The sequence below is a fragment of the Phalangium opilio genome, unplaced genomic scaffold (assembly GCF_054372755.1).
Source record: "Phalangium opilio isolate 3A_F unplaced genomic scaffold, DU_Popi_V2 ptg000204l_1, whole genome shotgun sequence".
NCBI lineage: Eukaryota > Metazoa > Arthropoda > Arachnida > Opiliones > Phalangiidae > Phalangium > Phalangium opilio.
The window spans coordinates 623,298-634,230 of record NW_028324215.1 but is presented as its reverse complement, the minus strand read 5'-3'; the positions used below and the strand labels follow the sequence as shown (position 1 = coordinate 634,230).

The 10,933-nt window shown below is 35.0% G+C and overlaps 1 protein-coding gene and 1 pseudogene across 1 annotated transcript; one reads left to right on the top strand and one right to left on the bottom strand.

Annotated features, from left to right (window-relative positions):
* Positions 1–2,168: 2,168 nt before the first annotated feature.
* On the bottom strand, positions 2,169–5,653 carry LOC149621452 (uncharacterized). The gene is made up of 7 exons (XM_089853680.1): positions 5,257–5,653; positions 4,306–4,405; positions 4,033–4,098; positions 3,320–3,518; positions 3,153–3,247; positions 2,842–3,061; positions 2,169–2,425 (listed from the first exon to the last, which is right to left on the bottom strand). Exons 2-7 carry the CDS (start codon positions 4,369–4,371, stop codon positions 2,247–2,249), a joined length of 825 nt encoding a protein of 274 aa, XP_089709806.1. The 5' UTR covers positions 4,372–4,405; positions 5,257–5,653; the 3' UTR covers positions 2,169–2,246.
* Positions 5,654–5,744: 91 nt separating this feature from the next.
* Positions 5,745–9,622, top strand: LOC149621451 (uncharacterized; annotated as a pseudogene).
* The last annotated feature ends 1,311 nt before the right edge of the window (positions 9,623–10,933 follow it).

The window sequence follows — 10,933 nt, the reverse complement described above, 5'->3', positions numbered from 1 at the left end:
ACTGTGCACTAGTGTAACAACGGACGGACACACACAGAAAAACACATAGACTGCTGTTTAACTCTTTCTGTATTAGTTTTGAGTTCAGAAACCAAATTATCTTTAATACTAAAATAAAAAGAATTAATATTATTATTTTCTTCGTTAGTTTTTACCTAATTGAGAGTTACATCGTTTTAAAGAAGAAGAATTAGACATTCTTGAGAGATTTGACTAATATTGACTTTTGATATGAAGGATACGCCTGTTGTTTCGCCCTACTCAAATCAGTAGTATATAGAGGTTTCGAATCGCAACTATGGACAAGAACAGCGCAATTGGGTGAACCTTTGGTGGTAGCTCCACCTTTGGGAGGCTGGACGTTTCTCGTAACCCAAGCCGATCGTCGCGTATGTCTTAATCTTAAGGATGATGATGGAGATAGAATCCAGACTGGCCATCCCACATGGACACCAGTCTACACTTACAGGCTTCTGAACTCCAACATCATCTGGTCTTTTGTCCATGCCACATGGCCACCAGTCTGTACATACTGGCTTCTAAACACCACCACCATCTGATCTTTTGTTCATTCCACATGGACACCAGTCTGTACTTACTGGCAGTAAATACAGACTGGTGTCCATGTGGGATGGACAAAAGACCAGAGGTTGGTGGTGTTAGACAGACAATGGAGTAACACCCATGTAAGTGGAATACAATTATCCAAATTTCCGTGAACTGTAAATGCGGTCCGGAAATTGAGAACACGTTTGCTCCGATTTGCAAACTGCGAACGCGGTCCCCTGGGGTGTAACAAGACACACACACACACACATAGAAACGTCGAAATTAGAACCTCTCCGAGATATACGTCACTCGGAGAGGTAAAACGCATTAAAACTACTAATGGTTTGTTGCTTTTGCGTGTACCAGTTTGAAACCCTCAACGGTTTGCAGTTTTTTACACGCACCTCTTTTAAACCAGTAATGGTTTGCTGTTTTCTATGCACCACTTTCAAACCCGTAATGGTTTGCTGTTTTTTGCATGCACCATTTTTAAACCATCACGGAGTTATCTTAAAATGGACTACATTGAAACCATTTTTTCACAGATCCTCGGCATTTCTTATTATAAACCAGAAATGATTTATCAAAGTTGTTTTAAACCAGTAATGGTTTACTGTTTTTGAAGCCGACCCTTTTAAACCATTTAGTTACTGCCGTAAACCCATTAGTGGTTGCTGAGAAAATCATAAACCCTATATAAACCCTTTGAAGACCATTATTTTTTACTGTGTAGTAAGGTTTTAAATAGATTTGGTTCAATACGGTTTTAGATAAAATTTGTTTGGTCAGGTTTTAGATATTTTTTCCAAGGTTTCAAATACGTTTGGTTTGGTTATGTGTAATGGGAAGTGGGGTCATTTTTCCGTCTCCTAGTCTGTCGGGTCCCTTTAGAAGGCTATTTGTCGATGAAGTGAAACCATATTATGAGAGGGTTGGTTGAAGAAGTGCTTTTGAATGCTCGTTGTTTTTGTGAAGCCCCTCCCTTACAAAAATTATCTTAAGAAACCTTGAGACTCTTTTCTGGGAAAATCTTTTAGAAATTCTCAAGAGATTTCAATGGGAAATAATGGGAAGTTTGGCACCTTTTTCCATAGGATGTTCTATAGATTTTCTTAAGAGTTTTTGTACTTGAAATTCTGAAGAAAATCCCTAAATATTTTCCAAAGCATTCCAAAAACATTTCCCAACAACCTTCGCAAAGATTTCCCTAAGAATTACCAAAGATTTTCGTGAGATATTCCCAAAGATTTCCCTAAGAATTCCCAAAGATTTTCGTAAGAAATTCCCAAAGATTTTTGTAAGAAATTCCCAAAGATTTTCGTAAGATATTCCCAAAGATTTTCGTAAGATATTCCCAATGATTTTCGTAAGATATTCCCAAAGATTTTCGTAAGATATTCCCAAAGATTTTCGTAAGATATTCCCAAAGATTTTCGTAAGATATTCCCAAAGATTTTCGTAAGATATTCCCAAAGATTTTCGTAAGATATTCCCAAAGATTTTCGTAAGATATTTCCAAAGATTTTCGTAAGATATTCCCAAAGATTTTCGTAAGATATTCACAAATATTTTTCCCTGTAATGTTCTAATTATTAGGGACTTCGTAATTAAACAAATAATTTATATTTATATATTTTTTATTCCGTTTATCTTTCACCCATTTCCAAATCTGAGCAAAAACAACTATGAAAAGTTCTTTAAATAAATGGCTGGTTGGCATTTTCAAGAGTTACATCACCAATAATGGTCTCTTCTTGTCTAGTGGTTTCATTCATTCCAGACTTCTTTTTGTTTGTATTTGTAACTTCTTTAATTTTGTCTTGGATGGTCCTTTTAATTTTATCCAATGAAATATCATATTTGCTCTTCACGTAATCTATAAAAATTCATATTAACAGCAACGATTAATTATGAATACAGATTAATACTAGGATTTATTTAATTTTATTTTAAATATTTTATATTAAAGTGAAATTTTGAATATCACCAAGAGAAAATAGTAGAGATTATAATACTTGTAGGAGAATTTCAATTCAGTTGTGCAATCCGTCCCATTTAGGGTCGCCCAATTTTTTATACCCCCAATAATTGAATGAGCCAAGACGAGAAGTAAAATGCAGCTAGCTGCCTTAAAAATATTGTGAGACTGCTGTTCTGACATGGAGAGGGGGGGGTAGGCTTTTAGATTTCTAACCAGGCAAACAAGGTGTCAGGCTCATGGCTATTTTCTCTTTATATTACTCATGCATTGAAGCATTTGCATAACACTGTATGGATCAAAAATGAACTTACTAAGAATGGCATTGATTTTCACTGGGTCTAGTTGGGGTTTAGCTGGAATATCCTTGAAGGCATTGGATTGTTTCCCGCTAATTGAAGTGTTCACTAATTCATGTTCTGTAAAAAGACATAAAAGGAGGTTCCTGGCAAAAAACCTTGGATTTCCACAAGATGAGAATTCTGCTCTGGTCAAATCTGACTTCTTGATCCATATGTTGTTTCCAATGTCAACCTAGTTAAATGTTTTTTCGTATACATTCAATGAAGGGATAATGGAGTATAAGTTATTTTTAGTCATAAAAGCTGTTGTACAATTGCCCTACCATTTCTTCTTGTTCCGATTCATTTCCAGAGTGAATGCGACTCTCTTTGCAAGTTTGAATCACCTTTCTCAACTTACTGACAAAATGATCCAGTTCTGTAGAAAAATTAAATTCGAAATTGATAAAAAACGTAATAACAACTTTTATAATTATTAAACATTTCATACCAGCCCCTTTTTGCAATTTTTCATTTTCTTCTAGCAAAATTTCATTTTTCCTCTTCAGTTTTTGAATTTTTTTCAAAAGCTTCTCTTCTCTCGCATTTGAAGAATCATTCATAGTTTCTTTTTCTATGACCGCCAAATTACTAACACCAGCAGCTTCCTGAATTTCAGTGTTTATTTCATTCAATAATAATTGGTTTTGCTATATAAATACGAAAATAATTAGAACTTTAGAGTTAGTACATTTGGCATATCTCTGCCATCATTGCCATGGTTTCCACACAGTGCTATCCATTTGAAATATTTTTTTCTTTCTACAAAGCTTCTGGCCAGCAGCAGAGATATACCTCCTTGTAACCACGTAGGAGAGGCAAGCCCCCACCCCAATTATTTTCCAATTTCAAGGTATTTTACATCTCCTTCTTGGTTTGACCCTCAGCGGCCTTGCTATTATACAGGTTATAATTTTTTTTACACTACATTGGGTTAAAACTGATACAATTCATCAGTAGAATTCTAGAATGTGTTTTTATTTTCAAAACCTTGAAATATTAATTTAGAGAGAGAGAGAAGCTGTTAAGTGTAAAACAGTCGTTTATAAAGACAGATCATTAACTAGATAAGAAAAGAAATTATTTCTTGGGCTTTACTCTACTTTTAAAGAACATTGGCAAAGGCAGCTGTGGGCTAGATAAAATGTTTTTAAAACAAATCACCCAATAAACAGAACGATTTGATGAATGTGTCATCCTTCGTTGCATTTCGCAGATCAGAAAAATAACCTTTCACACAAAACCCACATTACCCTGATTTGCATAAAATGTTGCTACTTCCATAAAATATGACATAATTCGTTAGTAAGTGGTAATTAAAAATACATGTATGGTTATGAGATTGCATAAATGTGAACATTTTTAATTTTAGGCCCCCAAATACTGCTCAATCAGTCATATTTTATTGGATTTCAAGATTTTATATTCTTATCTTACTTTGTTAACAGCTGGATCACGACTTTTCTTAGTAACTGTCTGATCCACAATTATTTGGGAAGCCATGTGTTTTCGTTTCTTCTCTAATTCCTCATTAGTTCTTGAAACATTAAATTTATTAAATACAACCAACCCGTTTCCCTACTAAATAAAAGCACAAGGTGAACCACTGTATAACATTTATTATTATTATTACTCTTATTGTCATTTATTATGAAAAAACTTCAGATAATTAATATTGTTATACATACTTGATGTACGCATCACAATTAGCAATTGAAAATTTAACTATATTTTTGGCGATTAAAGAGAGAATGAAGCGGCCATACAGAGATTTCAGAATAATTGAGGACACTTAACTAAAATCTCCAATAGATAGTTGACACAGACACACATGGAGGATTCATCCCATTTACACCAGACCGCCAGGCTACATGGAGGACAAAAGCAGACGGGTTGCTGTCCTCCTGGTATAAATGGTCTGAATCCTCCATGTGTGTAAACTATCTATTAGTTTTACGTAAGTTTAAAAAGTTGAGCTACTAAGCCTACGCTAATTTTTTGATGATGAAGCTTATATTTTTATAAAACCGCCATGAGGTCTTTCTTTCCTCGTTTCCTCCCCCCTTGCTATCTCACATTTTTAAGATTAGCAAGGAGGATGACACTAGCCTAAACCGCGGCGTTCCACCTCTACTTCTATCGCCACTTTTCCTCCCGCAAAATCTACGGGGAATCCCGCATTAGGTTTTAAACATTGGAAATTTAAGTAAAAGTAACGGGCATTTGTTACGAAAAATTATTTTAATTTACATGATTTTTATGAATATATCGATTAAATTTCATTCTCCATTTAAAAATGTTAAATCGCGATTAAAAAATTCAAAACTGAGATTTAATTTTCACATTACACAGTGGTTAAACTTCTACATATAAAAAAAGGTTACTTACCAAAAGCCATCAGCTTAGCTGGATAGGGTTTCCTTTTATAGTAAACCTCGCTTTCCATTCCAATAAATTTTGAAAAATCCCGGGCTCCCGAAATTTCGTTAGCCAGTTCTTTGTTTACAATGGTCTTAATGGGATACACGTCTAACGTAGGCTTTTCTAGCTGGAGCCATTTAACCAGAACAAAAAGTCCCAACTCTGAACTTGATTTTGACATAATTACTAATTAATACTTTCTTCTAAATCAAGTTTAAACGACAAATTCCGAACTTTAACAACGAAATTAAAAACGACTTCCTAGCGTAACCCCTTCAGTACACAGTGCGTTACTGCGTTGGAATTTGAAAACTTTCCTATTTTGGTCCGGGCGGGGTTTGGGGCGATTTTTTTTCCCAAAAAAACCTCCTTATTCACTAGCGTAAATAAGCCTTCCGCGAACGGGACACTTTAACCTGATAGTACCACAATAAGTGATAACAATCGGCCCCACCGAGTGGGAGAGTTTTTCGCCGTGAAAATAGGCCGGCATAGCCCTCCTTTCCACCTCGTGTCTTAGGTTAAAGAGGTGGTATGATAAAGGAGCTGTAAAGGTTAACCTAGGTTATATATTAGAAGGATTTCAACCCCTCTCCAAGGTCGCTCCATTATACTATGGTCGCATTCAGTAACAGGCATAATTCAAAAACCAGTGTCGCAAAGCAGAGAGATAGGGGGATGCTTTTGGTCACTAGTGTGTTAAGTTAAAACTTACAATTCATGAGCTAGTCTTGCAAATTCTAGAGATATTTTTTATTTTTTAAGTTACAGAAAATGCTGGCGGTTATTTTTATATTTTTTAACTTGACATTGAAGGCATAATTAACTATTATATATAAATACCTATTATTACTATGAATAAGCGATATCGTGAATATTTGTGGACGGACCAAAAAACAATACCGAAAAGATCTCGAGCACGGTATACCAAAAAAAAATAAACAAAATGTTTCCAAAGATGTTATCTTAAGTTCGGACTCTGAATCGGAATTTGTTACGCAAGTGCCTATCGAAGAAAACGCTAACAAATCTAACAACCACCAAATTCACCATCCAGAACGTCTTGAAGACTTGGATATGGAAGCAAGCCAAGATTTGTAAGAAATTATTCTTAACACTGATAATTATATTTTCAAAGCTTAGTTTCTATAGGGTAGTGTCAGTAAAAAGGGGAAACGACAATTTAACCCTCCCTCGATCTAGCCGCGCTTTGAAATAGGGAATATTGTGCGCGCCAGTTTTTAGGAAATATGACGTTGCTACACGTGCCACTGACAGTACTCTATCTATACTACCATAAGTTTATAAGCTATGTTCCATAAGTGTGTCACTCGTTAATGAGAGCTTGTCATGAAGTGACGTAGGCGACGCCTGGTAAGGCGCTATCAAAGGCTTAGTGTAGACTAAATAGGAGGATGGACTGCAAAACCGAGTGTAGTCAATTCTCGCGTCGTTCTTGGACTAGCTCTCATTAAACCTCTAGCATTACGAAGTAGAGGTAGTGACATACTTATGGAACATATCTTATAAACTTATGATACTACTTTACTCTTGAAATTATTTGAAATGGTAGGCCTCTATTATAGCCGAGTCAAATTCTTAGTATTAATTTAAGGGACATTGACGAGCCAGGTGCAGAAAATAGCAGCACTTCTAGTTCGATTGATGAAAATGATGACAGTCATGATAACAACGATGATAGTGATGATAACAACGATGACGAAACAAATGAAAATAACGCAAAAACTGATATGGTATATTATGTTTTATAAGAATAGTTACTCTATTATGGTACATAGTTTTCGCAAAAGGGAGTTTTTCGGTGCCTCCATTGTTGCCAGACCCAAGAGACCATTGGTGAGCTATGCAAGCAATTAAGACCAGAGAAATGCCTGTAATTCAGAACGAGTCAATACTGCAGTGGCTTGGCAACACTGCGCTGAGTGAAGGGAGAAGAGAGAGGGGGGCATTTTATTTCTAGCTCCTTTAGTTAAAACAACAACAACATATCATTATTCCAGGATGAACCTATTTATGAAGGATCTCACTTAACAAAAAAAGAGAGTATGCTCCTTATAATGGCCCATATATTAAGACACCACACATCTGAAGAAGCTACTTCTAGCTTATTGCAATTAATTAGATGGCATCTACCGCAAAGTGTGTCCACATCGTTTCCCATAACAAAGTATCTTTTCCACAAATATTTTGAAAGCCCAAAAGGTTTGGTTAAACCGTACTTCTATTGTCCAAATGATGCTTGTAAATCGAATTATTTGGGACCAGAGAGAGAGGGTCAAGATGAACTAAAGTGCGATATTTGCAACTCGGATTTTAATGTAGATTTCCTATTAAAGGGTGGAAATTACTTTTTAGTATTTGATGTTGAATCTCAAATCAAAAACTTATTAGAATTGATATGCCCCGAGTTAAAAAAAAGTATAAGCTACTTCGATATTTCCGATATTACGAAATCTTCAAAATATCGTAGAAGTAACATGAATGACGATGACGTTTCAATAACATGGAACACTGACGGCGTTCCTATTTTTGAATCGTCAAAATTTGATATTTGGCCCCTACAGCTCACCATCAATGAGTTGCCAATAGGAGCTAGACAGAGAAATACTCTTTGCGCAGGCCTTTGGTTTGGACAAAAAAACCCAATATGAACTGTTTTTTGAAACCTTTCGTTGAAATTATAAATTCACTTTCTTCAAATGGGATTGTTTGGACAAACAAAGAACAGAAGAAAATAAGATCCCGAGTATTCCCCGGACCATGTACTGTAGACACAATAGCTCGGTGTACAATACAAAATATGACTCAATTCAATGGAATGTTTGGTTGCCCATGGTGTTATCACCCGGGAGTAATGGTGGAAAAAGGGAAAGGCAATATAAGGGTCTACCCTTACAAAAATTTTGAAAATGTAGACGCGCGGACAAAGCTGGGATTTATTGACGATGCCACAAATGCAGTAAACAAAGAAGAGATTATCAATGGTGTTAAAGGGCCATCAGTTTTGTTAGAATGAACCACTTTGACTTAATAGAAGATGTACTCGTGGACTATATGCATTGTTTGTGTTTAGGTGTTATAAGAACAACCACAAATTTATGGTTGGATTCTAAGTCACACGAAGAACCTTATTACTTAGGCCGGAAAGTGAAAGAACTGGACGCAAAGCTAAATAAAATAAAAGTGCCAAAGGAATTTACCAGAAAGCCTAGGTCATTTGAAGAGCGAGTATATTGGAAAGCGTCTGAATGGAGATCGTGGGCATTGTTTTACTCTCCATCCGTTTTGAAAGGACTTTTGCCCGGTCAGTTTTACAGTAATTGGATGAAGTTAATTATGGTATTTCACTTGTTATTAGCAAGATCAGTACCTGTTAACTTGCTCTTTCAAGCGAGAAAAACTGTCTGCGAATTTCTCAGTGGCTATGAAAATCTTTATGGAGTAAAAAACATGCTTTTCAACATCCATCAAGTTTATCATTTAGTTGATTGTGTTGCGAATTGGGGCCCACTCTGGTCATTTTCAGCTTTCCCATTTGAATCAAATAATGGTCGGCTACTGAAACTTTTCCATGGTACGCAATATGTACAAACTCAGATCTCCTAGAGATTTTTGTTTTTGCAATTTATCCCTATTCTAGTCTTAAAAAATGAAGTTTTTAAACTAAATCCTATGCTTGCAAAGTTTTTTGCTTCATTAACTAACAATTATTCCCAATTCCCATCGCAAAAAATCAAAACTGAAAAAACTATTATTTTGGGTAAAACATTGCCTTCAAAGCTATCTGTTGATGAAAGCGCGATATTAGAAGAGCATGGCATCGAGCGCTCGATTACGCTTTTGCATAAAAAAGTGACAATAAATGGGTTGGTTTTTAGTGCAAAATGTAGAAGTAAAAGAATAGAAAACTGCTATATTTACACCGAGATTGGCGAGAATATTAACTTTTTCAAGATTAGTCAAATTTATTCCACATCTAATAAAAAAGTGTATGTCTCTGCCCAAAAGCTAAAAATTCTCCAGTTTAATGAATTCAAAATATTTGAAAATGGCCTTCCGCAAATTCTTTACCCATTTGAAGTGACAGAAAGAAAAACACTTCTTTCTCTTGAAAAAACAAAATTAAACAAATGCTTGAGAATTGTTAAAGAACCTAAACAATACCTCATTAAGCTAAACGTAGTTTTGGATGGAACTTAAATTTTTTAAAGTGACTAAAATATTAATTTTGAATATTTCCCAATTAATGGCCATTGTTTTGGTTATATCGTATGTATGTAACTATTAATTGAAACTCGTTTTTATATTTCAAACTTACCTATCATACTTGTGATTTTTGTCGTTTAAATTAATAATATTAAAAAACTGTTTCATTGATTCTCCTTCAAACTTAATTTAAAGACCAAATTATTCTCTCAATTACTTTTTGTTAAAATTCCTGAGATATTTGTAATTAGCACTTAAAATATTTCTCTCAAATATTCCCTTCTACTTTTAAAGGATTTTGAGAGAAAATTTCAAGTTAAGCTCAAAAACAGTTTATCACAAACATTCCCTTTAATTGTCCATATCGTTCTTCAGAAATATCTTTCTTCTAAAATTAAAATATTTTCCTCCTAAAGTTTCCCTTTAATTTTCCAATGCGTTCTTAAGAAATATTTTCCCTCTAAATACAAAACATTTCCCTCCCAAAGATTCCCTTTAATTTTCCATAGCGTTCTTGAGAAATATTTTCCCTCTAAATACAAAAAATTTCCCTCCCAAAGATTCCCTTTAATTTTCCAATGCGTTCTCAAGAAAAAATTTCTTTCTAAATACCAAACATTCTCCTCCCAAAGTTTCCCATTAATTTTCCTAAGGGTTCTTAAGAACTAATTTCCAATGAAAAACCCAAATTATTACTCCCAAAGTTTCCCTTAAAATTCCCAAAGAACTCTTCGGAAATATTTTACCAATGTTCGAACTCCCAAGGACCCTTTCAAACTCCAAATTTTTTTCTCAAGGTTTCTTAAGATTTTTTTTGTAAGGGCTGAAAGGACCAGAAAAATCGTTTTCCGTTATTTTGATTTATATAAGAACTTTTACGACCACTACCGCCTACCTCATTTCGCCACGAACGAAATCATCTAAGGGGCGCATTGCGCTGTTATAACCCCCGATTCCAGCCACCTACAACCCTCGAAAAATCTATCTCAGACAAAGAACCTTCCATAGACACTTCCCCAAAGGACAGCGAAAGTCAACTACGGTCACTGGCATTTTAACTTGTCAGCGAATAACAGTACATCTTTTTTAAGAATGTACGGTATTTACGATTGAAAATTAATGGAGGCCGATATTGCATCTTATTAAGTTGTCTTTGCTATCGTCATCTAATTAGTGCACTTTTTGCGCCATCAATCGTTCAAAAGAAGAAAATAAAATTTATCAGTCGTCGGAAATTAGGATTTTCCCACTGATTTGAAGTTTATTTTTAAGTTAGTACTGTTAAAAGCAGGGATAGATGTAATTTTAGAAGTAAGAATGGAGAACAGAGTAATCTGGGTGCGCTTCAAAGTCCCGGACCTCCCTTTCTTCTTATGGAAGAAGAGGCGGGTCATAGAACATAGGTTAAAAGAAATTA